Genomic DNA, 27,947 nt, shown 5'->3' on the forward strand with positions numbered 1-27,947 from the left:
TACTAAAATGAAATATCATTCAACACTAACAAGTCAAAAAAAAAAAAAAAAACCTCTGTAAATAATTGCAGTAAAATCAGAAAAAGTTTTTTCGTAACATACCAGCTTCAATCTTAGCCAAAATGGTCTTAGAACACTTCAAAAATGCCTCTTCTACATTCTCACCAGTTAGAGCGCTAGTTTCCAGAAACATCAGCTCTATTGAAGAAAGATGATAGCTGAATTACGTACAGAATATTCAACACTTATGCTAGTTTACTACATATTGCACATTCACATTAAATGGACTAAACTTTTAATGTTCAATAATATAAATGTTAAAACTAACCAAGAAAATAAATACATGAAAATAAACTAAGTATTGTATAAAGAATTTATTGAGATTGTATACAGAATGGATAAGTGGAACAAATTAAAGAGTAGAAATATGGTGGCAAAAATCATCCTGTTTATGAGAAGACAAGGAATTCATACATCAAGCTATTTTCTATGTTGCACATTGAGTTCTTAGACAAATTTGTAGAAGTTACACTCGCTTAATGTTTTTCTGTTTGGCAAATACACTTCTTGACATGTACTAAGGAAGTGATTAAAGTAAACTGCTGTTTTGTACAGTCAGACGAAGATGTGACATCAATGATGAAACAGCGATGTTTAAAAATCAATGATCAACATCAAAAGACAAATGTGACCTGTAAACCAAAAAAACCATGTTCTGAAACATTGATTTTTCTTTTTTGAATAGACATCTCTAATGAATGAGTCTAGAGCAGAATTAACTCAAAAATGTCCATGTTTGTTAACTGTGACGATGCAATCATATATGTATTATTAAGCTCAATTGAAAGTCTACACAGTTTTTTGAATAGACATCTTTTCTTTAGAATAGAAGCTTTTTAGAATAGACATTGTTTCCTTTTTGAATAGACATCTCTAATGAATGAGTCTAGAGCAGAATTAACTCAAAAATGTCCATGTTTGTTAACTATGACAATGCAATCATATATGTATTATTAAGCTCAATTGGAAGTCTACACAGTTTTCTTGGATGCAGTTGAACTTAAATTAAACAAAAGAGTAATTACCTATTGTGCACAGATTTAAATTCTAAATATTCAAATACTAAAAAAGAAGACATAGGTAATTCCATATTTTAAATTATAACAAATATTTAACATAACAATATGCAGACGCTATTAATTAGTCGCACCTGTTCATCTCAAACCTGCCTATCTCGAAAACCAACCTTATATCAAATTTTTTTAATATCCCTAGCAAGAATTCAATGTTCTTTCCAGGGTTGTTTGGTTTAAACTAGGTTCGTTTAAACCGTGGTTTGAACCAAAAGGTTTTCAAAAATTTCATGGTTTTTCCCCAATGTTTTCATAAATTTTACATATTATTGTAAAGAGGAAAATCTAATTAATGTAAAGTAACTAGCAAAGCTTTATTGATTAATTACAGATTTAATAAATTTAGAAACTAATATTTTTTAAGGTAATGAAAGTTAGCTAAATAGTTTTTTTTTTAATCCATTCAGTTTTTCTATTAGTACATAAATATATAAGGCGGAGAAATTTAGTTTTTCTAAAATTACACGTAAAAAAATCCAAGTAGCTCTTTTTTACTTTTTTAATTGCCAATTTTTTTAGTTTTTTGCATTTCAAAAAAGTCCAAAAAGCATATTAATGCCAATTTTCACCCTTTAAAGAACTTTTTTGATCCCAACATAATAAAAGAAGTCTCATGTATGAATGGTGGAAGAATCAATAAGCATTAATTTTTAATAGTCTTCATTTTCAAATATGTTAAAAGAGTATTTTCATTTAAGTTTGTACTGAGGCTTTTAGTTAAAATGATTTTTTTTCTTTGATAAAAAAAATGGTATTCCTAAATGCATTAAACCGGGAGAAATAATGCCTACAGCAGAAAACAATGATTTTTTTTAAACCTACTAGTCCTGTTTCTATAATTGTTGTCACTGATACTACATGATTTGTGTGTGTAACTTTTTTTTTCAATCTTTAAACAAAATATGCGTTGATCTTTTATTTTCAAAGTTGTGTAATGTACGACAGACTTATGATTCATTTGTAGATACTGCAAAATACTTTCCATGTTTCGAATATGTGATTTTGATTTTACTTTTACTTTTTTATTTATTGTAGATAGCTACAATTTGGAGGAACAACATTTGCAAGAAATTATTCTTGGTTATTTGTAATTAATAATGTCTGAACTATCACAGTAAATTATTTCTTTTATTTTTTATACCAAGATCCATTCATGTATTGTATTTTTTAAAATAGGTAAAGATTTTCAAACAATATTCAAACATAAAAATCTCTAAGTACAAAGAAATGAAGTTACAAGATTTTACTTTTAATTATTTAATTAATAAGGAAGAAATTTGGTACAAATAAAAAATGTTAAACATTCCTTAACAATTTAATTCATAAAATTTTTATGATTTTCCTAAAATAAAATTGTTTTTTTCTTTCAAATAGTGTTAAAAACCAAATAAACCCGGTTTAAACCAAAAACAATGTGGTTTGGTTTTATTTTTTTCAAAAAAAAAGTGGTTTTTATACCAACCCTGGTTTTTTCTTAAGTTTATCTCAAAAAAATTTCCCCAAAAATTTCCAAAACTCGAATTCCAACTATACTGTTATTTTCGATTTTGATACTCAGCTACCAGCTGTCTTTATTACCATATTTTCCTTGATGTCAAGAAGAAAATGAACTTTTGATGAGTCCTTTTACTGTACAAAATGGGACGTAGCAACATATTATCTGTAAGACATCAGCACCCCCTCTTCACTAGCACTTCGGCCTACTCATTGCCAATTATGCCACAGTGGCCTGAGACTAACCAGAGAATGGTTATCTTATTCATTAGTCAAAAAATTTTCTAATAGAGAGCTAGGTATCCAATATGTTTCAGGAGGCTGGGTTGTAAATTGAGCAAATGCTGCAGATAGCAGCTCTGGAGTTGGAGAGGATAACGGCATTTTGAAACTTGTTGCAACGGATAGTTAATTGTCTCAGTGGTATGCGTACGGCTGAAATCTTTCACAGAAGCTGTACAGAAATTTCAAATTTAACAAAAGATTCCTACCTACACCAGTGTTAGGTTGGTCATTATAAAATAAGGCATTGATATTTACTCTTAGCAAGTAATGGTTCAGAATACAGACTACTTAAAGACACTAAAGAAAGAATGCAGAGAACTTGAGAAGCCATATGAGGCAGTGAGAAGCAAAGGGATGTAAGTGGCAAAATTAAAAATTTGGAGATAACCAGTACACATGGTAGGTGAACCTCTCCTCTGTCTTGGGGCAAGAGATGGTACTAGTAGCTTTGGTAGTTATCTATACTATACAGCATGATTTAGAAAAAAATTCAATGAAAGTCTACCTAGGATCTTATCAAGTTTTTACTCAAACCTTGAAAATGTCCACTTACATCCCTTTGCTTCTCACTGCCTCATGTATCATATATTACAAACCATATTTAGCACTTTTTAAAGCAATTGTAGAAGACTTCTCCTAATTTCAAGTGTGTCTTCCACTCAAAACTGATGTACATCAAACTACTTTAGTGTTTGATCGAAATTTCCACTTGCCTATTTGATGACCTTACAATCAATACAATTTTCAAAAGAAAAAAAAAATCCTAAAACAAATATAAAAACTTCAAACTGGCATTTATAAACTAAGCCAACTAACAAAGACAATTTCTAAAATTAAAAAAAAAAAAAAAGACATTTGTTTTGGCATTGCAAGGAACACCTTTTTCAATGCAAAAGATTGCTTCCCAACATTAGCTTTTGTTGGATGTCTTTTCATCCATAAACTCAGTTCTTTTGCATTGAAAAAGGCACTCTTTGCAATGCCGAAACATGTGATTGCAGTAATTTGCAAGTTTAGGGGCAATAAACTGTTGTTTTTAATTTAACTTGCACAAAGGCTAAAGAAAATCAATTGCGGTTTTAAAATTGTTCAAATCATAATGGCGTTTTTTAGAATTGTTAATAAGTTACAGGAGGTTATTCAGAAGCTTTACACTGGAGTTCCGAGATTTGTCAGTTAAAATGTACAAATTCTGTGGAATACCTGGAAAAGTTTCATTCTTAAAAAACAATTGTAAATGCAAGTTATATGCTTTCCAGAAAAAAAAATCTAAAAACACCCAATCTCATGGGTTTGTATTTTTTTTTAACAACAATTCTATGTACCATTTTCTTGGGCAAATCTGCTTGCTTCTAAAAATGTCACTTCTCTATCTTCTTCCAAATCCTTTTTGTTACCCACAAGGAGAACAGCAATATTCGGACTTGCAAGTGTTCTAGCATCAACAAGCCAGTTGGACAGCGAATTGTAAGACTCGCGGCTGAAACAAAAAGCTTGGTTTAACACTTGTAACCATGGGTGCAAGTTTGGTGATGTGTTCAAGACGGAAAATACAGAACCCCTTCCTCTGAATTCACCATAAATGTAATAAATTTGAATTTTTAAGGCTTCAGTTTCTAAATTTTTCTCTAGGAATAGTACCCTCGTTACCTATAAACATGACTTATGACTGCCTAAAAGTTTTAATACTTTAATTTTGGAAGCTTTTTGAAAGAAGCTTCCTACACCCCTTCCCCCTTAAGTCATCCCAAGATAGCCTAAGACGGAGCTTTTAAAATTTCAGAAACGGAAATATTTCTGGCTTGGCCGCAGAATACCCCCCCCCCCCCTGTAATTGTGCTTACTAAAGACAGTGTAAGTTTGTGTTTCAGATTAATTTTTCTATTGAAAGAGCAACTCTCCTCCCACATCATCAAAGACAACTTTAAGTTTTAAGACTTCAATTTCGAGAAAGACCCCCAATTCCCTTACTCTTAAATCACTCAAAAATAGCCAATATAGCATTTCAATACTTCAGCATGAAGAAATTTTCTGGTATGTGGACGTGCTTTGCTGTGGTGTAAACATTTCATCTCGTCCGCAATCACTCTCAATCCGTGATTCAGATTCAACTCTAAGACATTTTAAGAGTTCACATAATTTTCATTTATGCATGTAAAGCTTGCAAAAAAAAAAAAATGCAAATGAAAAAAAAAAACACGAAAGGATGATCGAAAATAGCAAGAAAAAAGGCTAAATTTTCAATCAGAGACAATTATTTCGAAAAATTCAGGAAAATAGCGAGCAACTCAGCGGTCTGCAATGCAGTGAGTTGAAGATAACAGAGCTATTCCTAAACAAAGTCTAAAAGTCACTCCACCAAAAGCACGTTGCAAACAAAACAAGCCCATGGCGGAAAATCGAGAGAATGTCGATGTAAATTTGTGGTTACAAAACAATCCAGTAATATATAAAAGCATATTTTTCAAACACTCAATTTTTCTTTTTTAAGTAAAAACTGAAAGAAAGTCATCGAATTTCTTTCCGCCCCAACTTCCGTCTCGGACATTTTGTCAAAGACGGAAATCCATCCTGAGATGGAAGGTCTTGCACCCATGCTTGAAAAAAAAAAGAGTTATATTCAATATATAATCAAAATTTCCTATAATTCTATGCCATAAACAAGGCACTAAGAAATGCACTTTACTTACAAAAACAAAAGTTCAAAAATTTTTTCTAAAAGCGAGCTAATGGAAAAAAATAATTTGAAATAAAAAATCACGTTTCCAAATTATACTAATTAAATTTTATGCAAAGAAAAATTAAAGCATGATATATAAACTTGCAGAGATTAATATTATAATTACAAATGCAACATATCAAATACGAAAAAGTGGTTTCCAGGGTAGAAACTCATGGAAATTATTTGAAACGATATAATTATAAATAAGTGTGGTGAATATAAGTGTTAAAACACTCACAAAAGAACTTATTGGCACAGAAGTCACAACAACCTTAGTATGTTGGCTGATTTGATATTGGAATTACGGAGTTTCTTTTTTTTTTTGGCTTTGTTTTATTTTTCGTCTCCTAAAAAGTGGTGATTTTGGCATTAGATACTTTGTATTTGCAATGACAATATGCCTATGCATCATTCTGCTGAGGGCATAGCATCTACAAAGAATTTGCTTCAAAGATTATCTGAAGAAATGAGTTTTTGATTTCCCACAAACATCAATAAAATATTGATAGTTAAAGTTGTACCACTGGTTGAAAAAAAAATTTTATTTTCAAAGCAAACCATGTTTGTACAGTAGAGCTGAAGTAAAATAGAAGGGAAATGCTTAATACATTTTTGGCTCTTTATAACAATAGCAATAAAAAAAAAACCTTTACAAGTCATTTTAATTCAAAAACAGACTCTTAACAAAATAATTCATCTAATAAATAGATCTTTCACAAAAGTATTTTATCATAAAATTTATTGATTTTTTTTAGATATGAAAGGATCTACACATTTATATGGCTCAAGTTTATCAATTTGGAAGAACCATTTGTTTTTACTGTTTATCAAAATTTCGGATTCAGGTGCAATCACACTAACTAGAAATTTCCATAGAAAATCAAACATTCAATTTTCAGCAGAAAACAAATCATACCTAGTGATATCATATACAAGTAAGGCACCTGCAGCCCCTCTGTAGTAACTCCTGGTAACAGATCTGAAATTCAAAATACATTAGATGACAATGCTATTATCACAGAGATTTCTATTAAATTCATGAAAGTCAAGTACAAACTCCAAAGGTCTTTCTGAATGTCATACAGTTTTTATGGAGTTAGAATTTTGGCCCTCTATGGATAAATTCCCTTAGTGGGGAAACACCTCTCATTAAAGAAATATTTGCAAAATAATAGATTTTCAGAGAATTCTAGTTTTTTAGTTCAGTTCTCACCCTACCTGAATAGGTCAGATGCGAAAAACTTGAGTACTAACATAGCTGCCAATCCCTTTAAAAATAGGAGCCTCAGGAGGAGGGGGGAGAAAAGAGTAGCAGGGGCTTAAGAAAGAGCAACAAAATTTATAATTTGAAAATACAACTCAGATATCCTAGATTAATTTATATTGCTTTGTACAATTTCGTTACTTCCAAATTTTCCTACTTGTAAGTTATAAAAATATTAATTGTGAAGTTAATTCAATTTTCGCATATTTGAACTGGAGGCTCAAGCAGAATCCATCCCTTTACTGGAAAAAAAAGAAGAAATTCATTAAAAAAAAAAAAAAAAGAAGCTGATTAAGGTGAAAAAGGTTAAACAGAAAAATAATCTACTGAAAATGGAATAGGGCCATTTCACAGTATTTTGGATAATTATGCAGTTTGTAACATCAGGTTTTTTTTTTTTTTTTTTTTTTTTTTTGGCCTTAATTATTTAATTTATTGTTTGATTGCAAATTATTTTATTTTGAGTTTGTCCAACTAAAACACAAACTCAAATTGAAATAATGTGCTAATCAAACAGTAAATTAAACACTTATGGCAAAAAAAAAGAAAGTGTCATGCTATGGACTCTACATTTGTCCTGTGAAAATACTGTGAAATGGCCCAATATTGAACAACTAGGAGCTCCTTTACTCAATATTTCATTCCCCAATTCCCACCAAAAAAGAAATTACAATAACTAAAAAGTTCAAGTCAAGTTTGAAGAAAAAAAATCGTAAACTGTTCAAATAAAACACAAAACTAGCAGATGTTGAAATAGTTGTCAACTTTTTTAAATAATTGAAATATTTACAAGATTCAAAAGGGTTGAAATGCAAAACACTGCATGCAATCAGGGATGCCTTGAACTAAAATTTTTGAGGTGAAAAATTTTCTATTTGCAGGATAAAATTCCAGTTTTACCGAAGGATAAATAATGAGTATGCATAACATCTAATGAGAAGGAATATTGGACAAGTTTCTAAAAATATTTTACTAAATGAGCAATTATTGTTCAAATTCAATTAAGGGAAAGTCTTTTAACGGGTAAGTTTCTGAAACCAATACATTTTTAGCCAATGTTTCCAAAAAAAACCGGGGATCTTTTTCAAAATAACCAGATTTTCGGAGAATGAAAAAAAAATCTGTGATACTACAGGGAGCACTGAGAACTTGGCAACTATTAATCAAATCACTTTTCACAAAAGATAAAGGTAAGAGAATGGGTTATTCCATCATTTAACCCAGGGGTTCCCTAGACTTCAAGATTCGCTGCACCATTTGAAGTATTGGAGTTTTCTTACAACATCCTAGTTATGTACATATGAGACAAGTGAGCCAATTGTTGCTGTATTTAAGCTTCGACGATCATTCATGATTTTCTGGTTAGGTGCAATTGGCTGATTTTTTTTAAATTGAATTTTACAATTATGCTAAAATATGTGATTCAAACAAAAAATCCAAATAATCTTTATACCTGAATCTTTCTTGTCCAGCAGTGTCCCAGATTTGAAGCTTAACTGATTTTCCTCCAATATTCACAACTTTTGACCCAAATTCTACTCCAATAGTATGGTTTGAATCCGCTTTGACTAAAAAGGAGAAAAATGGTAGTTTAAAAACAACTATAAATCAAACATTTTTCATAAAAGCAAATAATCATGAATACTACAGAATAACTTCGATTTAATGATAGTCGATTTAACGCTTTCCTCAATTTACTGATACATTTCATTCGTCTAGATTTGGCTGCATTGAATTTCCGTGCCCTTGATATAACGATAAGTTTTTTCAGTCCCTTGACAATCGTTATATAAATCGAGGTTATACTGTATTTTAATTTACTAAAATAATTTCCAGTTTGGGGTATAATAAAAAAAATGCTCAATTGTAACACTCCTCTTGAAGCAATTGACATGATAAACTAACTAGCACCAATACCCATGAGCCCAAATATTTTGCTTTGCATTGCATTTTGAGTTAAAGTGGGCATAAAAAAAATTTCACGCACAAATTGAGACATTTTCACATTTTTTTAATTTTTTATTTTTAGATATGTAAAAACTGATCAAAATTAAAATCATTTTAACATCCTCATGTATATAATAGCAAATGATCGAATAATGCTGACGTCATCAACAATGAAACTCGTGCCACGGCATGATAATTTGAAAATATTTTTCGGTAATGTTTGACATGTAGGGAAATGCTTTATTGTGACAAGGCTAGAGATGTAAAATTTCCGGAAATTTTGAAGTGGTGGAAAAAAAAACGGTTTTTTTACCGGTTTTTTTCGGGAAAATTTGGAAAAAATGGAAATTTTGATTTTTTTATGAATAAGAGTAAGGTTTTTTAATAGCTCTGTGTTTCTTGGAACATATAAAGGGTTAAGCATTAAAAAATATATGCTATCCACACATCATCTCTTTCTGCTTGACAGAAATACACATAAAGGTAAGATTAAATAGAAAAAAAAGCCTTTTTGTTTTATAACTGAGAGCTTTCATGAACACCAGAAATAAGTCCAGTTGTCATTCAACCATTAATATTGGGTAATGTGTGTCTAATCATAAAAATTACGTTTTATATTTTAGATTGCCTTTGAAACTTGAAATATTAATTGAAATTTTCGACTTTCAAACATGATTTTTTTTTTTTTTTTTGAAAGAAAAATAATACAATGTTACTGTCTGAAAATAAAGGCTATTGACTTTTGATTTTTTTCACCCCAGTCTAAGTCCAAATCAAAACTAAATTGGTTTTTCTTAAGCTGAACCAAAACTTAAACTGGAGTTTCAGTTTATTCATATGGCCGTTCTAAGCACACTAGTAAAAGTAGTCATACCAGCACTTTTGAATAAAACTGAGTTATTAGAACCAAGTTGTTCTGTTTCGTAATTTACATAATTAATAAAATGTTTTAGGGTCATTTTATCAAGAACATAAAAAAAGAAGAAAGAAAGAAATCTGAATCAAATATATGGAAGAGCCAAACTTTAAAACACAATATCGCAGCTTGAGCCCAACTTCAAATTCAATTTTTTTGCTTAGCACAGCAGTATACAGGGTGTGGCAAAAAAAAAAAAAAAATATTGGATGAAAATTGTATCATCGAATGGAAGAAAGGTAAGTTCATTTTAATAAGTGCCTAATTTATTTTTGTCTCTCACTTTACTAGAAAATAGTTTACAATGTATTTCCTAGTTTATGTATTATTTTTCGGTTTTCTTACAATTTTAAATAAAATACCTGCTATTTTAAGTTGTTTAACCAAGTAGAACGACAGTTCGTTTGCTTGTTGTGCCCGGGCAAACAGTATTTGAAACGGTATGTCGTTTCGAGCGGCTTGGAAATGATCTTCGATGCCCCGAAAGTTGACAAAATGAACAATGAACATTTGAGTTAATCATCAGGTCATCCAAAAGTGAGTTTAATGAAATCCTTGGGTTTCCACGGGAGCAGTCGTTGACAAAATGAACAATGAACATTTGAGTTAATCTTCAGGTCATCCAAAAGTGGGTTCAATGAAATCCTTGGGTTTCCACGGGAGCAGTTGTTTGTAAGATTGGAATTTGTGACCGATGATAAGTGCGACTAAGGTAAAAAACAGCTCAAACAGAAGATTTACGAGTTCTAAAAAGTTCAGGCATTGGTATGACTCCAAAGATGCCAAAAACGTTTGAGACGGGCCGAAAGGCCACGCTGAAAGAGATAGTATTCAACCAGCTCATATCCCCCAGAACAATAAGAATTGGTTGTAGCCAAGCACCTTAAAAAATGTTAAATATCGCCAAAATCTGAAGTCAGGCTTAATCTGTGATGGAATCAGCACAAGCGAAAAAAAATCTCTAGTTTTTTGTGGATGAGGGCCGTAAAATGAATCAAAAAGTGAACCAGATGGACAAGGGAAGGAAGGACTTTTTAGACAACTTCTAAAAAGAAGTTATTGTACTTCTGTGGGCCTAAGAGCACTTCAGCAATGTAAACTGGACATTTTCCTTGAGCTCGACACCGATTCATATGGGCAAAAAGATGAGAGTGGTGCAAGGCGCATTTTTTTTTTTTGACATGATATTATCTTTCGAGTGGACGCTCTACTCGCTAGACCTCAATCACATTTATTACACTGTATGGCCTAATAAGGAGTCGAAGGTCTACCCTAAACTACACGTAAGTTTGAACTCTCTAAACCAATATTGCTTTATAGGGAATAGGATTGATTAAAGGCCTTGTGGCTCTTGAATGAAAAATTCAATAAGCAGTTGCATCTCTATTATTGCAAAAGGCTGCTAGTTTGAAACCAATTAAATTTATTGATTGCTAAAGGTCTACTTATATTATTATTTTTTGTGTTTTGTTAATTTATTCATTTTTAATAAAGTTTCATGGAAAATTGCTTACCTGGGTTTTTTTGCCGCACCCTGTACATTTGATTTGCACAATCAGCAGAAACATAGTTTTGTGGATGTGGCTTGTTTGTTTCATGAAGGAAAATAAATTCTTCACAAAGGTTATTGGTTTAAGCTTTATTGCAAAAAGTATTATTCAGGGGTCTGTCCAGGATTTTTCACAGGGTCCGTTTTTTGTGAAAAATCAAATAATTTTGTGAAAAATGAATTAATTTTGTGAAAAATCAAATAATTCCCCCCCCCCCAAAAAAAAAATTTTTTTTGCGAAATTATTTGATTGAAATTATTGTTAAAACGAAATTTTAGAATTTAGAGATGGCACAAACTGCATCAATTAAACTTAAAGTTGAGTGTTTTCCTCTTCTATGTCAAGAAAATCATTCTGGAGTGGTCTGATTTTTGGCGGGGGGGGGGGGGGGACATCGCTCTCTCAAGTATCAATATTTATCTACTGTTCTACATTATGTTAAATTATACTAGAAATATTTCTGTACAGTATTTAAAATAATTGTAACAGAAAAATAAATTAATAAAATAAAATTCAGAATAGGGTTCAGCATTTAACTTTTTGACCCAAGACTCTTAAAAAGCACAGAATTTCGTTTAAAACTTATAAATTCCGTGATTTTAACAAAAATAAAAAGACATTTTAATTGTTTACCTCTTAACAAAGCGTAATAATCATCAAAAATTCTAAAAATCGGATTCCCATAGCGGATGCAAAGAGATCGCAATTCTCAAAGTGAAGGCATCAAAAGTATGAAAACGGCTCGTGAAAGAAATATTTTTGATAAAATTATTTTAAAATTGCATTTTAGAGTCTTATGATAAACATTTCATTAATATCTGTGGACACAGTTGAAGCAAAAAAAAAATAAATAAATAAAATAAAATAAACCATCTATTCAGCATTTTAATTTTTGACTTAATAACAGAAAATGGAATTTTGCTTTAAAAACTTGAAATGAGAGTTTTAACAGAAATAAAAAGACTTTTCATTTATTTGCATCCTAATAAAGCGAAGTTAGCTTGAAAAAAGAACAAAATATGATTCGCATATCGGATGTTAAAAGATTGCATTTTTCAAAATGTAGACATCTAAAGAAAAAAAAACGGTAATTAAAAGAGTTTATTTAAAGTTAATCATCCTTGTTAGCATCGAAAAATCAAAACCCATATAATTTTCTCCCAAAATAACAATTAAACATCGTACCCGCACCCACTGTAAAAACGCAAATATTGACAAGCTGGTAAAATGATGAGAATATTTTCTAATCAAGTCATTATAAAGGTTCAACGCCAGACGCTAAGTGGTGATAATTTTGAAGTTGGTAACCCTATCTGAAGCGATCATATTTTTTCCCCCACCCTTACTATCCCTTTGCAGTTATAAGTTCATTTCGCAGATATATATTATTATTGTTTATCAAATCATGAGCAGGGAGAAAAGTGCTTACCAATGCCTTTTCAGAAAAGTTTACAACACCGCTGCTAATTAGCTGTGATAAAACAAACAACCATTATATTTATTTGGCAGTAGCAATTATTTATCGCTTGAAAGAGCATAGCAAGAGTGCCCTTTTTTTTTTTCAAAATTAGCCGATTTTGTATAATGTGATCCCTCTAATTTGACTTAAAAAAAGGTTCAAAAAAATATTGGTTTATACACAGAAATATGCGTTATTTTACTTTCAGATTTGCTCTTTCAATAAAGAATTTGTGAAAGATCCGATCTTGTTTATCAGAATTTTGTGAAGGGTCCGTTTTGTTTGATCGGGATTTTGTGAAAGGTCCGTTTTGGTTGATCGGATTTTTGTGAAGGGTCCGTTTTGGTTGATCGGATTTTTGTGAAGGGTCCGTTTTGGTTGATCGGATTTTTGTGAAGGGTCCGTTAACGGACCCAAATATCCTCTGGCCAGACCCCTGTTATTAAACGTTTTTTTGATCTATATGCAAATTATATTATCATACAAAAACTTGCATTAAGGTTAGACAGTATTTTAACATAAAACGGGGGGGGGGGGAGGAAATTGCATCACAATTTAAGTGGGAAAAATGTCTACTCAATTTTTGCTGAAAATTTCAATTAAAACCCTGAAAAGTTGAAAAAATTCATTTTTTTTTCTCAATTTTTCCGAAGTGGAAATTTACTCCTTCGGGAAAAAAAGGTTTTTTTCAGTTTTTTTCGGAAATTTTCCGGTTTTTTCCGACTGTTTTCATCTCTAAACAAGGCTGAACTGGATCCAGTCACTTAACTGTTTTTTTTGGTAACACAGTCATTTCAGGGGAATGAAGAATCAAAAAAGTGGTTGAAAATTAACGCAATCCACTGGAGTTAAGGGTTAATCTACTAGAATTAGGGTTAAATTTTCAACTATCAAAATACAGTTGGCTCTCTGTTTAACGACTTTCAAGGGACCACAAAAAATCGGCCTTAAGTAGAAAGCTTCCTTAAATAGAATGCTTTTAACACTGTAGTGGACCATCTGAGACCATGAAAAGCTGTCGTTAAATAGAGAAAGTTCTTAAATAGAACATTGTTAAACAGAGAGTCAACTGTATCACCGAGCAGGCAATTGCTTCATTTGAATGTAGCCATTTGGATGTAGAAGAGTAGAAGCAATTTTCACCCCTCTTACCTTGACCAGTAACTGTCTAGTTTTAATACTAATAATAATTTTTCTTTCCCTTTATGAAACGGTTAAGATCAGGGCTGCAAAAAAGCCGGCCTTTTCTTAAAAAAAGGCCAGGCCCGCCGGCTTTTATTAAAAAAGTCGGCCTTTATTGAAAAAAAGTCGGTCTTTTTTCGAAGGAATAAATCATTTACTATTTTCTTCGAAAAATGATCTCTATACATTTTAATAAGTTAACAAATGTCAATTTAAGTAGGACAAAACAATACCTTTGCTGAAAGTAAAAAGCTAAAGCTTACACAAAAACTGCAAATCATTTCTGACAAAACCTTTACGCTTTTGTTGGATGATCCTCTACCTAAACTGACGTCTTTTAACACTGAAAATAGCTTCGTTGTAAACTTAAAACCCTTGTATGCAATAATTTGCCACTTTTCACGCCTTATTAAAATGTTGGGGTTTTTTTTTTTTTTAAACAGAACACAATTCTGCCTCCATCAAACATCATATTTTAGATTGCACCTACAACAGCTTAGTACCTTAATATATATGAAAATGAAAACTGAATGACATAATAGGTGATTTAAACAAAAAATTCACTTGTTTTTTTTCTCCAGGCTAAAATCAGACAGGCCTGTTTCAAGAACTTCCTTCTTCTGATAAATGAGTACTTCCAAAACCCAAAAAATATTAAACTACCACACAACCAGTTCCCGCTACTATACTGCCTGAAGTAAAATTTTTAAAAGACTTATTGCAGTGATCAGTTCGCTCAGTTTTTAGCAGAAGCAATACGTTATGTACTTATTAATAAACAATTGTAGATCTTTATCATTCCGGTAGAATTTAAATTCATTCAACAATATGGCCTTGTTGGTTTTCTTGCATATTCTTATGTAGGAAACTATTTTTTCTAAAAATGTTTTTCACTTTTCTTCAGAAAACAAGAAACAGTTTTGGTGATTAAAAGAAAAGGTATAAGTGCATTGTTATTTATAAAGTCAGAACCAAGTGACTGGTACGACAGCAGCAGTTCTGTGATCTTTTGAATTTAAAATTTATTTATAATGATTTAAATTCCATTGAACTAGACTAATTTCTTAATTCGCAACTCCAACGGACTATAGGGGGCACTGAAGTCACTGTCTAATGGCGGACATGAAAACTTAAACAAACGCACATGGTAACGAAGAAAATGCTAAAAGTGTTGTGATTTTTGTTCGTACGTATGATTTTTTCGCTTTATTCTTTTTAAATTAATTTTCAAAGTCTTGTGGATATTCTGGCCCACATAGAAAGAAATGAGAATTCAAGAAGCATTAATAAACATCAAAGATTAACGCAAACTACGTAGTTCGTAGTTCTAAGCAGCTATTTCCACGATGTTGAATTCGATATTTATCAATTCTTGATAAAACTAAATAATAATTGTGGCCTGACAAGAATAACAATTAATGCTAGAAAATTCAATATGACATTACAAATTGTTATCGAAAGAAGATGATACTTTTTTCCTTGCTTGGCTAGCGCTTATTGTTTTCCATTTGTAGCTGAGTTATTTCTCTCGAATTCCCGAATCGGTTAATTTAAAAATTTTCTGTTTCGATTTTTCTAATTTCTGAGTTACGATTTAATTGTGTCATGTTATGCAAATCATCAACAAAATTCTCACGGATATATGGTGGTAGTTTTCTTTTCAGTTGATTGACCATTATTTCCTTTCACTTATCGAATTCTGTAATCTTACTACCATTTTATTCCACTCATGATAAAAATTAAAAATGGTTTAACTAAAAACGCAAAATCTCGCCAAGGCTACTTTGCTCGCACTATACTAAAACTATAACCCTAAACAAATTTGGCGAATCCTTTCAGCTGAGAATAAAAGGAATAAAGTAAATTCTTTCTCGGCTATTTATTTTGTTCTACGATAATATATTCAAGAAATATTTTGCATACTGTCCATTCCAACTAAATGCTGCTGTAAAATATGGTAAGTTAAATTAATTTAAGATTAAAAAAACCCCCATATTCTTACAAATTCATACAAAACAATAAAAATTTTTAACCTTGTATAACGTTATCCAAGTTTGCTAATCCAGTATTTTCGCTTTCACCAATTATTAAGGAAATAATGAAAACTAACATTATTTATAGAAGCTCGAGAATACTACTAAGGGACGAATTAATTTCTGTAGCTTAAAGCAAACTAAGACACATCGATTGCGTTAATAAATACTCAGAACAAACTGCCTGTGTTTAAGTCAACAGACACCCGTGGAACGCAACGTGGGAATGTTTTAGTTTCATTTGCAGTTTTGTAAATCACCGCAAGGTAGCGTATTCGAGCGCTGAAGTTCCGAATATAGAGCATATTTTTTTTTTTTTTGTACTGCTGAACGAGGTTATTTAACAACCACCAAGTTTTTATTATTGTTTAATGGAATTTGGTTTAATACAGAAGTAATTGCATTAAGGATACCAAGATAATTTTCATTTTGATTAAATTACAATACAAAATAACTAAAAAAATTTTTTTCTTAAAACAGCCGGCTTTTTCAAAGCAGGTTTAAACCAAAAAAAAAAAAAAACAGAAGCCGGCCAACCTTTTTTGACATGGCTAAAATGGAACAGCCCTGGTTAATATTCATAAGGTGTTATTTTACATAAAACCAATCACAACCAGCATGATAACTAACAACAGGCAGAGTCCAGCTAGACTGGTTCTAGTCAATTTATTAGTCCCCAATGTAGATCTACATGTACATCAATTATCCTTCGTTCTGCTTTCCATGGAAAAATTTAACTCCTTAGGGTCATTCTACAAAAAACGTGCTTTTTTAGGTCCAGGGTAGTTAGTTTCAAAAATTTTTATTTTTTAAACACTTTTTTATGAGATTTAGAAAAGTATTAAAAAAATTTTTGAAAATGATCAATGCAAATTAATAATGTTATAATGTTTTTTAAATTTGAATCATTTGATGTTTTTTAATAGGTTAAAAGAATTATGTTATAAAGTAAAAATATATACAGCATTCATAATTTTTGAATCACTGTCAGTCTTGTATCCCCCGTTCAGGATTTAATAAAGTAATAGAATTTCATATAGACAACAGTACTGGCCATTACAGAGGTTTAGAATCACAAATTAGCCCTTTTCAACTCTGGGTCTTCATAGTGAAGCTAAACAACTTAGTGTGAAAGAATTTCAGTGTTATTACTTTCTTCTATATCTAATATATAGAAGAAAGTATTGGATTTGTGCAAATTTTCGAATTTTGATGGGTTTGAACATTTTGAGGTCTGCTGAGTCCATTTTGACCATTTTTGGAAAATGTCTGTCTGTGTGTGTGTCATATATGTGTGTGACCAATTTTTTGTGGCCGCTCTACAGCAAAAACTACCGCATGAAATCAAATGAAACTTAGTACACACTACACATTGGTGCCCCTATGTGAACTTGTGCCCATTGGTTTTTGGCGCGAATTCCTCGAAGGTTGGTGGAGCAATGGGACGTTTCTTGAGTTATGCGTGCCTGCTATTACCGAAGAAGTAACTGGCGGAATCAAACAAAATTTGGTCCATGTGTTGTCCCTAACAGGAACAGGTGCTGATTCAATTTTGGTGTCAAGAACTCAAACGGGGGTTGAGTTATAGAATGTTTTTTGTCGTCAATTGTGACTGCTGTATCTCAAGAAATAACGAACGGAATCAAACAAAAATTTATCAACAAGTAGCCCTTAGAGGCTATAAGAGCCGATTTTATTTTGGTGCCAACAGCTGAAAAGGGGGTGGCGCAATCGAACGTTATTTTTTTCCATCGTGAGTGCCATATCTCAAGAAGTAATGCTACGTTCTGGATGAAATTTGGAATAAATGTGAATCTAAATGTAAACAGGCATTGGTTCACATTTGGCGCCAATCGCTCCAAGAGGTGCTGATTTTTTTTAATTTTTTTTTTTTTTGCAAATAAAAATAGCTTTATTAATGCATCAATAAGAAAAATAAATTGTAATAAACTGTTGTCAGTGTATTTCTCGTGATTTTCATTATATGGAAATGATAGGAAATACTATCTCAAAATAATTTAAAATTTTTAACTGTTGCCATCTTATGTTTGTTGACAAATAAAATATTTAATTAATTCAAGCAAGTCTTTTAAAATAAGTTTCAATTTTCGCTCTTTGCTTTGATTTTGCGATAATTTAGACATGGGATGGTCGTCAAGTTTTTGCATGTGTAATTTAGTTTTTGTTGGGAACATTGCTTCACGTCAAGCATGGGGAGGAATCAGAATTATAAGAAAGATATAGAAGAAAGTTTCGTGATGGCCACAACATACTAGTTCTCTTGGCCTTTAACTTTGTGTATCCTCCATTCTTGATTAAAAAAGGAAAGAATTGTTTGTGTACAAAACAAATTTTTATAGTTAAAATTGAATCACTTTTTTAAAAGTAAATTCTAAATAACATGTTGTGTTAACTCTAAATCAACACAATGTGCATAGCAAAACATAAGTATTTGTATCCTCTGTTTCTGTATCCTATATTACAGTATAGATGTAATGGAGGATACACAATCAGAAATGAAGCATACAACTTTTTTAAAAAATCCATTTTAATCAGTTCAAATCGTGTTTCTCATACAAGATGCAAGTTTATTTAAACGAAAAGTTTTAAAATAACATTTAAAATATATATTTACTCTATCCGTTACCATCCGTTCACATCCAAAATTTTAACTACAAAAGTAAGTTACAAAATAACCAATAATGAATGTGACTAACTATGTGAGAATAAAAAGGTGCCTAAAAAGAACAATATAAATTAACTTTTTAAAAAAATGAAGATTTTTTTTTCATGAATTCTATAACTTCAAAAACCTACTTTTTTGTGTAATGACCCATTAACATCTTTCATTTTGACAAATATTTTAAACAACTGAATCATGTCCCCTCTGACTCTAATTTGCTCCAGGCAGTACATATTAAGACTTTTCAGTCTGGTATCTAAACCTAAATCAGAAAGTCCTCTCATTAGCCTAGTAGCTCTTCTTTGAGCTTGTAACAATTCTTACATAGCTCTATAAAACATAACCCAGTTTTCTAATTTTAAAATTGAAAAGGTATTAAAAGATTTTTTTTCTCAGTTCAGCACATACATGAAAACCTAACAATCAATTACCTGAAGTGAAAAAAAAAAAACTCTGAGCTTTTATATGTCTGTTTAAAAAAATGTTCAATGTTGTTTGAACAACTTTTTTTTTTTTTTTTTTTTGGCCAGTTATATTGCAAGAGACTATTTAAGAATGCTTACCTGTTGAAATTTATGAATTTAGGACACAAGTGCAAGCATTTTTCATAAAACTTTCATATAAACCACAAAATTGTCACATACAATATAGAAAAATTAACCAGGGAAAGAAAAATGCTAAATAAAATGAAAACATATATTTAACATCATTTTACTATGAATTAAAGCAAATTATCTAAAATTTGTGCTTCGAATGTCAACAAGAATATTTTTGTGTTTAATTATTATAAAAGGTGTTTCAAGAATGAATTGAGGTTAAAACACATAGATAATTTACTATTGAAGCCTTATCTCAGGAAAGATATTTCTGTTTTGAAAAGGGTTCAAAGAAGGATTACTAGACTTGTAAGGGGACTTACAGATTTGGACTATGATAGCAAACTTAATAGGCTTAATATGTATAGCCTGGAGCAAAAGAGAGTCAGAGGGGGACATGATTCATTTGTTTTCATCAAAATGTAAGATGTTAACGGGTTAAATTTTTGCAATTAAAGCAGGACGAGGGGTTAGTTTATTCAAGTCTTAGGCTATCCTAGAAATTAGGAAAATTACGTCTTTAGTAGGGTTCTGGGCTCTTGGAACAGCTTACCAGAAGAGGCGGTAATGAGCAAGAGGGTGGATAGCTTTTAGAGGGCATTGATCTTCATTGGGGACTAATGAATTGACTAAGGACCAGCCTAGCTGGGCCCAGAGCCTGTTGCTGGTCATCACATTTCTATTTGTATTTGTATTAATACTTACATTTGCTTTCAATAAACTGATGCAGCAGACATGATTTTCCAGTACCAGCACTCCCAATGACAAGAAATTTAAAGAGAAAATCTAAATAAGTACAAATTAATCACAGTTAATAACATTTCAAAGTGTGAAAATGAGCTTTTCCCCTTTCAGTATAAAAAGGGGAGGAGAGAGGGGAAGAAATTTTTAGAATAGTTTTAAACACAAGTAATATACAGTAACCCCTCGTTACATTGCGCCTGGTTATATCGCTCATTCGGATATATCGCGATTTTCCCTGGTCTCTTGAAAAAAAATTTTTTTTTTAAATGTTGCTTTACATATGACCTAAGAATAAGAGTTATCTTTCTCAGAAAAAGAATTTTCTTTTTTTAATCAATGAAGGACACTGGCATGTTTTTCATACATTTATTCGTTGCAGTTTAAGTTGCTACTTTCAATTCACAATCCTCCATTAAATAAAAAAAATCTATTTCTTTTAAATTATTTTTTTTCTAATTCTAAGAGAAAAATTGGTAGACAGTTTTTTTTTTTTTTTTAAGAAAATCATCCTTATATGATAAACTAGTATTTTTGAAAATGCAAATTTCATTAATTTTTACATTGATTGAGTTGTTCATCTTTTATGACTTCAATTGTATTGCGTTTTCGGATATATTGCGCTTTTTTGTTGTCTCCCCATAAGCGCGATATAATGAGGGGTTTTGTGAATTTTTTTCACGGCTCAGTTTTAAAAGATTTTACTTTTTAGTTAAAGATAAAGGCAAGGAATTTACATCTATTTTACAAATTTTTCACCGGGGTAAGGAGAACCTTGAGAATTAAACTTATACATCCAGGTTTGGAGGAGATAACGATTCTTAAATAAAAGGTTGATTAATCCACATTATGAAACACGAATTATTCATTTTAGTTTATTTAGTGAAAAAAAAATTCATCATTTAATACATGCATGAGTCAGTCACGTTTCTGTTCTGAAGACAATTACGCTACTTTTAATTCTATAATACATATAAATGAACAGATTTCATGCAATAAAAAAGAAAGAAAATGGCAGCTTTAATTTAGAAACAATAATTCTGTTGAAACAACAGCCAACAAAAAGCACTGGAGAAACTGTTTTAACGTTTTTAATAAACACTGTGATGCGTTAAAAGAACATCTTACACATTTCATTTCGTCTATTTTATACACGTATAGAAATATTGAACAAATGAATTTTTTTTTCACCTTTGCATCTATGAACAATAACGAAACACTCGTTCTGTATTTCAAACACTAGTTTTTTAGATGCAGTTTACTAAATAAACAAACTGACAAAATGGAAGAAAGAAAACTTCGATCATTTGGAACATAGAAAAAATAAACTAACATACTGAGAAGTAATACCAATACCTTCAGCTAGCGTAAGAGGATATTTTTTCTTCAAAAAAAGATTAAATCTAGCTGCTTAAGCTTAGCTATCAAGGGAAAAATTTAACGTAAAACCATAAATAAATCAGATTAAAAACTGAAATGAAGCTCCTTTCTTACCGTAAGTTTCTGACATTTTCCTTGTTATAACATATGTAAGAGCACCATAGATTGCAAACTATTTCCAGCAATAAAATTTTACTTTAACTCGTTGTAAACATCGCGAAGCACCATTACATCCCAAATTGATTTGACGTTACTGCCATTGCGCAGCAAATGTACAGAAGAAAACTTATTAATGATGGATAAAAGTTCCAAACTTGGGCGAGTAATTTTTAAATCCTGTATAAATGAAACAAAATTACTCTGTAATTTTTAACTTTATGGTTTTTGATTCTCCCTACGTTTTCTGTTGAGTAAAATTTTTCAGTCCCCATCTGGCTCCTTGCAGGTCAAAATTATTTATTGATAATTTAATTTGAAATTTTAAATTGACGATACACATACGCATTTCTTTAAAAATTACTCTATAAGTTTCCTGTAATTAATCATTTAAGTAATTTTCTTGGCTCACAATCAATAATGAAATTATTTTTATAGTAGTCCCATTCTTCATTCGATAAACGTGAATATGTCAGTTAGTAAATTAGTAAACGTTTTTTAATAAACAATGAAGCTAATTTTGTATGCTATTTTTTCTTCGTATCCTGCTAAAAGAAAGACTTTAGTGAAGAAAATTTCACAGTAGTGACAGATTTGATACAGATAACTAAAAAAAAGAATTCGATGAACTAATGAATAATAAACATTTAAAACCCGAAACAAAATTAAGTTCATGATTTATTTTAACACTTCTCTCCAACTTTGGTTGGAGTTTTTAAAAAATTCAATTTAAATACCCCGCGGTAAACAACTCGTCTTGAAGAGAAAGTTGCGTTCTAAACTTTATAATGTGGCAACGCGATAGAAATGGCGGATTCCCTTGAAAATGAATCTGTAGCTGCTCTTTTGAGCATGAAAAGCCAAGCCAGGCATATCCCTACCACCCCATCCCCTGTTCCTGCAAGAAGAGATTGTTCACCTAGGATACGAAAACGGAATAGATTGATATATAATGATCATGAAGATACTACGTATACATTGTCCAGGTCATCCCCTAGGAAAACAGTTCGTGTTACTTCACCTACGCCTACTGCTGTATTGCCTGCTTTGCCGGACAAACGCGTAGCTCAAAAAGTAGGTCTCAAACTTCGCAACTTGCTCAAATTACCTAAAGCTCATAGATTTCTGTGCTGTGAATGGTTCTATTCCAACATCGATCAGCCCCTTTTTCTCCGGGAAAATGAATTCACCCGCTGTCTGTCAGATTTATTTCCGAACCTGAAAACACGCAAATTAACTCGGGTTCAGTGGTGCAAGATCAGAAGACTGCTGGGAAAGCCTCGAAGATGTTCTCCAGAATTCTTCGCAGAAGAGAGAGCTTCACTTGAGTTAAAGAGAAGCAAGATCCGTCAATTGCAACTTCGTAAGAATGTTGACCTGGATCAGTTTAAAGATTTACCATCCGAAATACCTCTGCCTTTAGTTATTGGAACAAAGGCAACAGCAAGAGTACGTAGTCCACAAGATGGTTTGTTTTACGGGTCCATCGATGCAGTTGATACTTCCAACTCGACGTACAGAATCACATTTGACCGTCCTGGTCTGGGTACTTTTTCGATTCCAGATTTTGAAGTCTTGAGCAACGATCCTCCCGAAATGATGCCAATAACAGCTTTTGCTCAGAAAATTCGACCGCGCAATATGTATTTCACGCCCCGATTTATCCCGATTCCTAGTTGGCCTCAGCAAGATAACGATCCTCTTTTAGGAGAGGCCACTTCTCAGCCTGATGTATCATTCATCGATGACGGAATGTTGGGAGGCTTTCCGAAAAAGTTTCTCGCTCTTCTTGTTCGCGTAACAAAAATACTGGCAATCAAAAAGAAAAACCTGAATCTCTTAAAAAAGATGCATACTGATGCAGAAAGAAACCTGTCTAGAGGACAACCCATGACTTTTGAGTTTCAGAAATCGTACGCAGCATTGGTTCTAGACTTTGAACATCTAGATAAAGATTTATCTGAATACCTCAATAAAGTTCAGACCTATTGCCTAGAAATTGCACCTGAGCAAGGACTTCAGCCAGTGTTGCAGCCAAGTACAATTAAAGACCAATGTTTAAAAGAAGCTTTGGGCTACATCGAACAAAGAAGTGAGGATGAAAACAGCCCAGTTGTAAAAAACCAAAATATTGTGATGCTTATTGCTCAACTGTGCTCGCTCATGTCGCAGTTAAAGCACCTTTCAACAAGTGAATACAATTCATTTGAATTTAAGTCTCTTTCGGACACATTGATTGAAATCCAATCAAAACTTAAAAAGAACAATATCTCATTGTTTAAGAATGATGTTGAAATCCATATCAATCATATTCGTGATGGTATAAGTCAAATGGGAAGCTTACATGCTTTTTCTTCACAAAATATGTAAATGGTGAAATATTCATGAGAATTATCATAATGTGAAACACTTGGCATGTTTTCAAGATTTTTGCCAAACTATTGTAAGCTAAGTGCTTTGATCTGCAGTGTTAGCAAAATCAGTATTTGCTAACAAAGCAAGCTATGAAAGTAGGCTGAAAATTGCATAAAATTAAAAAAGAAGGGAAGGATCAGCTTCGGTAGTTCCCCAGTTTGGCAACATTTTTTTTGCAACTTTTTCAATGATAACCATTTTAATTGTGTCATATTGTTTTGCCCTATAGCTTACAAGGGTTGCAGTGAAATTTCAACTCCTTATCATGGCTTGGCATCACAAAATGTGGCCAACCCAAATATTATACTGAAGCTGTTCCAAAAAGAAACTTCTACATTTTTAAATCAAACTTAAAATATGCCACCAAATAAAAAATACTCAATAACCAACATGAAAAGTTAAAAATTAACAGTATGAAAAACAAACATGGCAACAGCTATTTCAACCAGCAATGGAATATAATTTCCCCTATTTGGTTTGTTCCACTTTATGATAATTCTTCCAAGACATTCTTGTATAAGGAGATACAGAACTATTTTAAACTATCACTTGTTGGTTTTTGATTTATTTCTGTATAAGATTTAACCATTTCTCAGCGTGAGTTGTCTTTCAACTATCTCAATTTAAATGTGTAACTTATCATTACTGTAACTGAACGAATCCAATGTAATGCACAAATGTCATCAAAATTGCATAAAGATTTCATGTTGTTAAGAGAAAAATGCAAGAATCCTAGCAGTAGTGCGTCCAAGGAGGAATCTTAAATGGGTTTAAAAAATCACTCATGTGATAAGCTCCTTAATTTTATCGCATTGGATTTGTTTGAGTAGAAGCAGTATTTCCAAGACGCGTTGTATAAATTGCAATAATTGCTGGTCAAAGTCAAGTTGTCTTTTGATTAGTTTTCTAATTATCTATCCTCAAGTAGAGCGAAAAATTACTTTTGACTTGATGTATATATTATTAGCGTAAATAAGCAATGTACTTTATTGGTTTGTATCTGGTGGGTGTAGTTGAAATATTTATTACAAAAAAGTGTTAAAGGACTTATATTGTCACCTTAGAGCAACAAGTAAGATATCTAATCCCAGAAATAACAGTAAGATATTCTGCTTCTGCTTTGAGGTGACACTATCTTTTTTCCTTATCAAAATTCTGCAACTTTCATTACTTGCCAACTTTTTTCTTAGAAATTTACAATCAGGTGCTGCATAATTAATATTTTTAGTTCTGAAAGCATTTATTTCCAAGATAGTTATTACATAAAACAATTTCAAAAACAAAACTAGGTCAGTTTACAAAAAAAAAAAAAGAATCAATCTTGGTGCCAATCATAGAACCCAGAGAACTGCCCCCTTCCCCCTCCTCTTCTACTCTAGAGCTATATGTCCCAGACTACTCTTCTTTAGAGACATAATGAGAACTCCTGAATTCCCAGATTTATAAATTTTACCCTCCTCCCCCTGCAAAAAATCTGTACGGCCCCTTCCCTGAGGCCAGCTGTGTGTATTAGAGACATTAATTAATAAGTCTTAGTGCAAGTTTTCTTTCTGATTTTTATGTCAAAATCATGCCCCCCCCCCCCCCCCACACACACAGCGGGGTTTGCGTGTACCCAGATCCGGGATTAGCCTGAAAAAATTTCTGACTGCTCCAGAGTGCCCTTTTTAATATGATACCACAAAATTTAATGCTTTTGTTAAAAGTAGGCATGGTTTTTGCTGCTCTCTGATAAATTTTGCCTTCAGTATACATAATTTGCCTCCAAAAAGGAAAAATTTTAAACGACAGGTTTGCTTATGAGTGCCCATGATTAGGGGCGTGCGCAGGGTAGGAGGAGGGACACCTGTTGGCCTGAGCCGGAAGGTGGCCCAATATTTTTAAAATGTGGGGTGAAATACAGGGGTATAGAATAGGGAGGGGGGCCCATAAAAATTATTTGTGACTTGCCACAAAAATTCTGTCCCCCCCCCCCCCCCCCCTGCTGATGATACAACTTAAAAGTTTTTAGGATAGACACTTAATACCATAAATGTCTCTGGCAGCATATCTTTCTACTGCTTTATATGAACTGTTATCCTGTTGCCCTAATGTATTGTAAAAAAATATTTGCAAATATATACAGTCTGGCCACTGATTCGATGGAAAGACAAACATCTGGTTTACAGGCTGAAATGGACACATCTTTTAGTTTTCAGGGATGTCGACTTTTGCAGATGTATGTTAGCGGCTAAATTAAACAGTCGCATTCAAATGAGCAGAATACAGGCATCAAATTTTTACTCCCCCCCCCCTCATTCAAATTTACTCGTCTTAACTGGACATTAGCCAATTCCAAACAATCTGTAGGCAGACTGTAACTGGCTTAATTATGATAGGGTTTCATTCTGAAATAATTGCCATTACACTCTCCCAATCATTAATGTGCAAGTGCAAATGTATTCTTTTGATACCATTGAACACAAATCTTAAGTCTGAAATCTTACTTTTAAGACTTGTGAGGATGCTTACTGTTTAGCAATAACTGGCATTATATTTCAGATTTATTAGAGGAGATAGTATCCTAGGGTTTATCTATGCAAAATGTAAGAACATGAAAACAAGGAGTTGTATTTAGAGTTTTTGCTGGTCATCTGTTTTGTGTCTGTTTAAACATTGATGTGATGTTTTTTAACGACATCAAATATCATTTGAAGGTTATGTGATCAAAAAATGTTTTGAAAAGTCTGGTGTGATTCTATTCTGTAATGTAAAATGTTTTTCCATTTAACTGTAAAATGAACTTGATAATGTGAGTGAATCTTATGTTACTTTGGATATTGGTGTAAATGTGCTATTGAAATATTGACCTTGTGCAATATATTATTTTAATACAGAATAGCATACAAATATGTAATGAAATTTAACATTTTAGTTATGTAAATTTTGTTATTTATTTTGATAACTGAATTTCAGTTTAGAGTTCCATTTAGTGCTGTACTAAAGTAATTTTTCCCAATGGGCTCCTTAAATTGATGTGTTTACTATTAAAAGATCTCTGCATCAAGTGAAATATTCTTGGATTCTAAAATTTAAAATAGGAAAAACATATATTTCATAAATATTCATGTTCCCAAGCTTATTTTATGTATTTTTTCTCAGTTACAAGTAGTAACAAGAACATAGTTGCTGGTGGGCCATTCCATTTGATGGACAGGACATTTTGAGTATTCGCAATTCCAAAAAACTATAGGGGGCACTGCAGCCACCGTATAATGGCAGATGAAAAAGGTAAAACAAACACATGCTGTAGCGTAGCCTAGTAATTTTTGTTTGTATGCATTTTTTTTTTTTTTTTCTTTATTCTTTTTAAATAAATTTTTAGTCTTGTGGATATTCTGGTTCACGTAGAAAGAAATGAGAATTCAAAAGCATTACTGAACGTCAGAAATTAATGCAAATTACGTAGTTCATAGTTCTAAGCAGCCTTTTCCACAATGTTGAATTCAATATTTATCAATTCTTGATGGAACTACTACTATTTTCAGTGTGGCCATAAGACTGACAAGAATAACAATTAATGCTATATAATTTAATTATATGACATTACGAATTATCAAAAGCAGATGATATTTCTTTGCCTTGCTTGGCTAGCGCAAATTGTTTTGCATTTGTAGCTAAGTTATTTTTCTCAAATTGCTGAATCGGTTAATTTAAAAATTTTCTGTTTCGTATGTTTCTAATTTCTGAATTATTATTTAATTCTGCCATGGTATGCAAATCATCAACAAAATTCTCAAGGATATATGGTGGTAGTTTTCTTTTTAAATGATCTACCATTATTTTTTTTTAACTTATCGAATTCTGTAATCTTCCTATCATTTTACTCCACTCATGATGAAAAATAAAAATGGTTTAACTAACATGCAAATTTTAAACTAGGCGGAGATGAAAGCCCGAATTTTTCTGCTAATGCTATTAAATCCTTTCAAGCTTAAGGGAAAAAAAGCCC

At 31.8% G+C, this 27,947-nt stretch overlaps 2 protein-coding genes across 2 annotated transcripts in view; one reads left to right on the top strand and one right to left on the bottom strand.

Moving 5' to 3' along the window:
* The window catches only part of LOC129224252 (ras-related protein Rab-4B), a 21,955-nt gene extending 204 nt beyond the window's left edge, over positions 1-21,751 (bottom strand). Inside the window, exons 1-6 of the mRNA XM_054858678.1 lie at positions 21,500-21,751; positions 19,970-20,050; positions 8,352-8,466; positions 6,551-6,613; positions 4,238-4,392; positions 103-198 (exon numbers count right to left, since the gene is read on the bottom strand). Coding sequence (XP_054714653.1) covers positions 103-198; positions 4,238-4,392; positions 6,551-6,613; positions 8,352-8,466; positions 19,970-20,050; positions 21,500-21,515 — 526 coding nt within the window. The 5' untranslated portion in view covers positions 21,516-21,751. The remainder of the gene's footprint in view (positions 1-102; positions 199-4,237; positions 4,393-6,550; positions 6,614-8,351; positions 8,467-19,969; positions 20,051-21,499) is intronic.
* A 597-nt stretch (positions 21,752-22,348) lies between these two features.
* LOC129225257 (protein lin-9 homolog) lies at positions 22,349-23,911 on the top strand. Its single transcript, XM_054859841.1, has one exon. It carries the CDS (start codon positions 22,349-22,351, stop codon positions 23,909-23,911), a length of 1,563 nt encoding a protein of 520 aa, XP_054715816.1.
* The last annotated feature ends 4,036 nt before the right edge of the window (positions 23,912-27,947 follow it).

This window comes from Uloborus diversus, chromosome 6 (genome assembly GCF_026930045.1).
Source record: "Uloborus diversus isolate 005 chromosome 6, Udiv.v.3.1, whole genome shotgun sequence".
Taxonomy (NCBI): domain Eukaryota; kingdom Metazoa; phylum Arthropoda; class Arachnida; order Araneae; family Uloboridae; genus Uloborus; species Uloborus diversus.

Bases quoted from the DNA above. Each gene is read 5' to 3' on its own strand.
- LOC129225257 (XM_054859841.1), top strand. From the start codon at position 22,349: ATGGCGGATTCCCTTGAAAATGAATCTGTAGCTGCTCTTTTGAGCATG.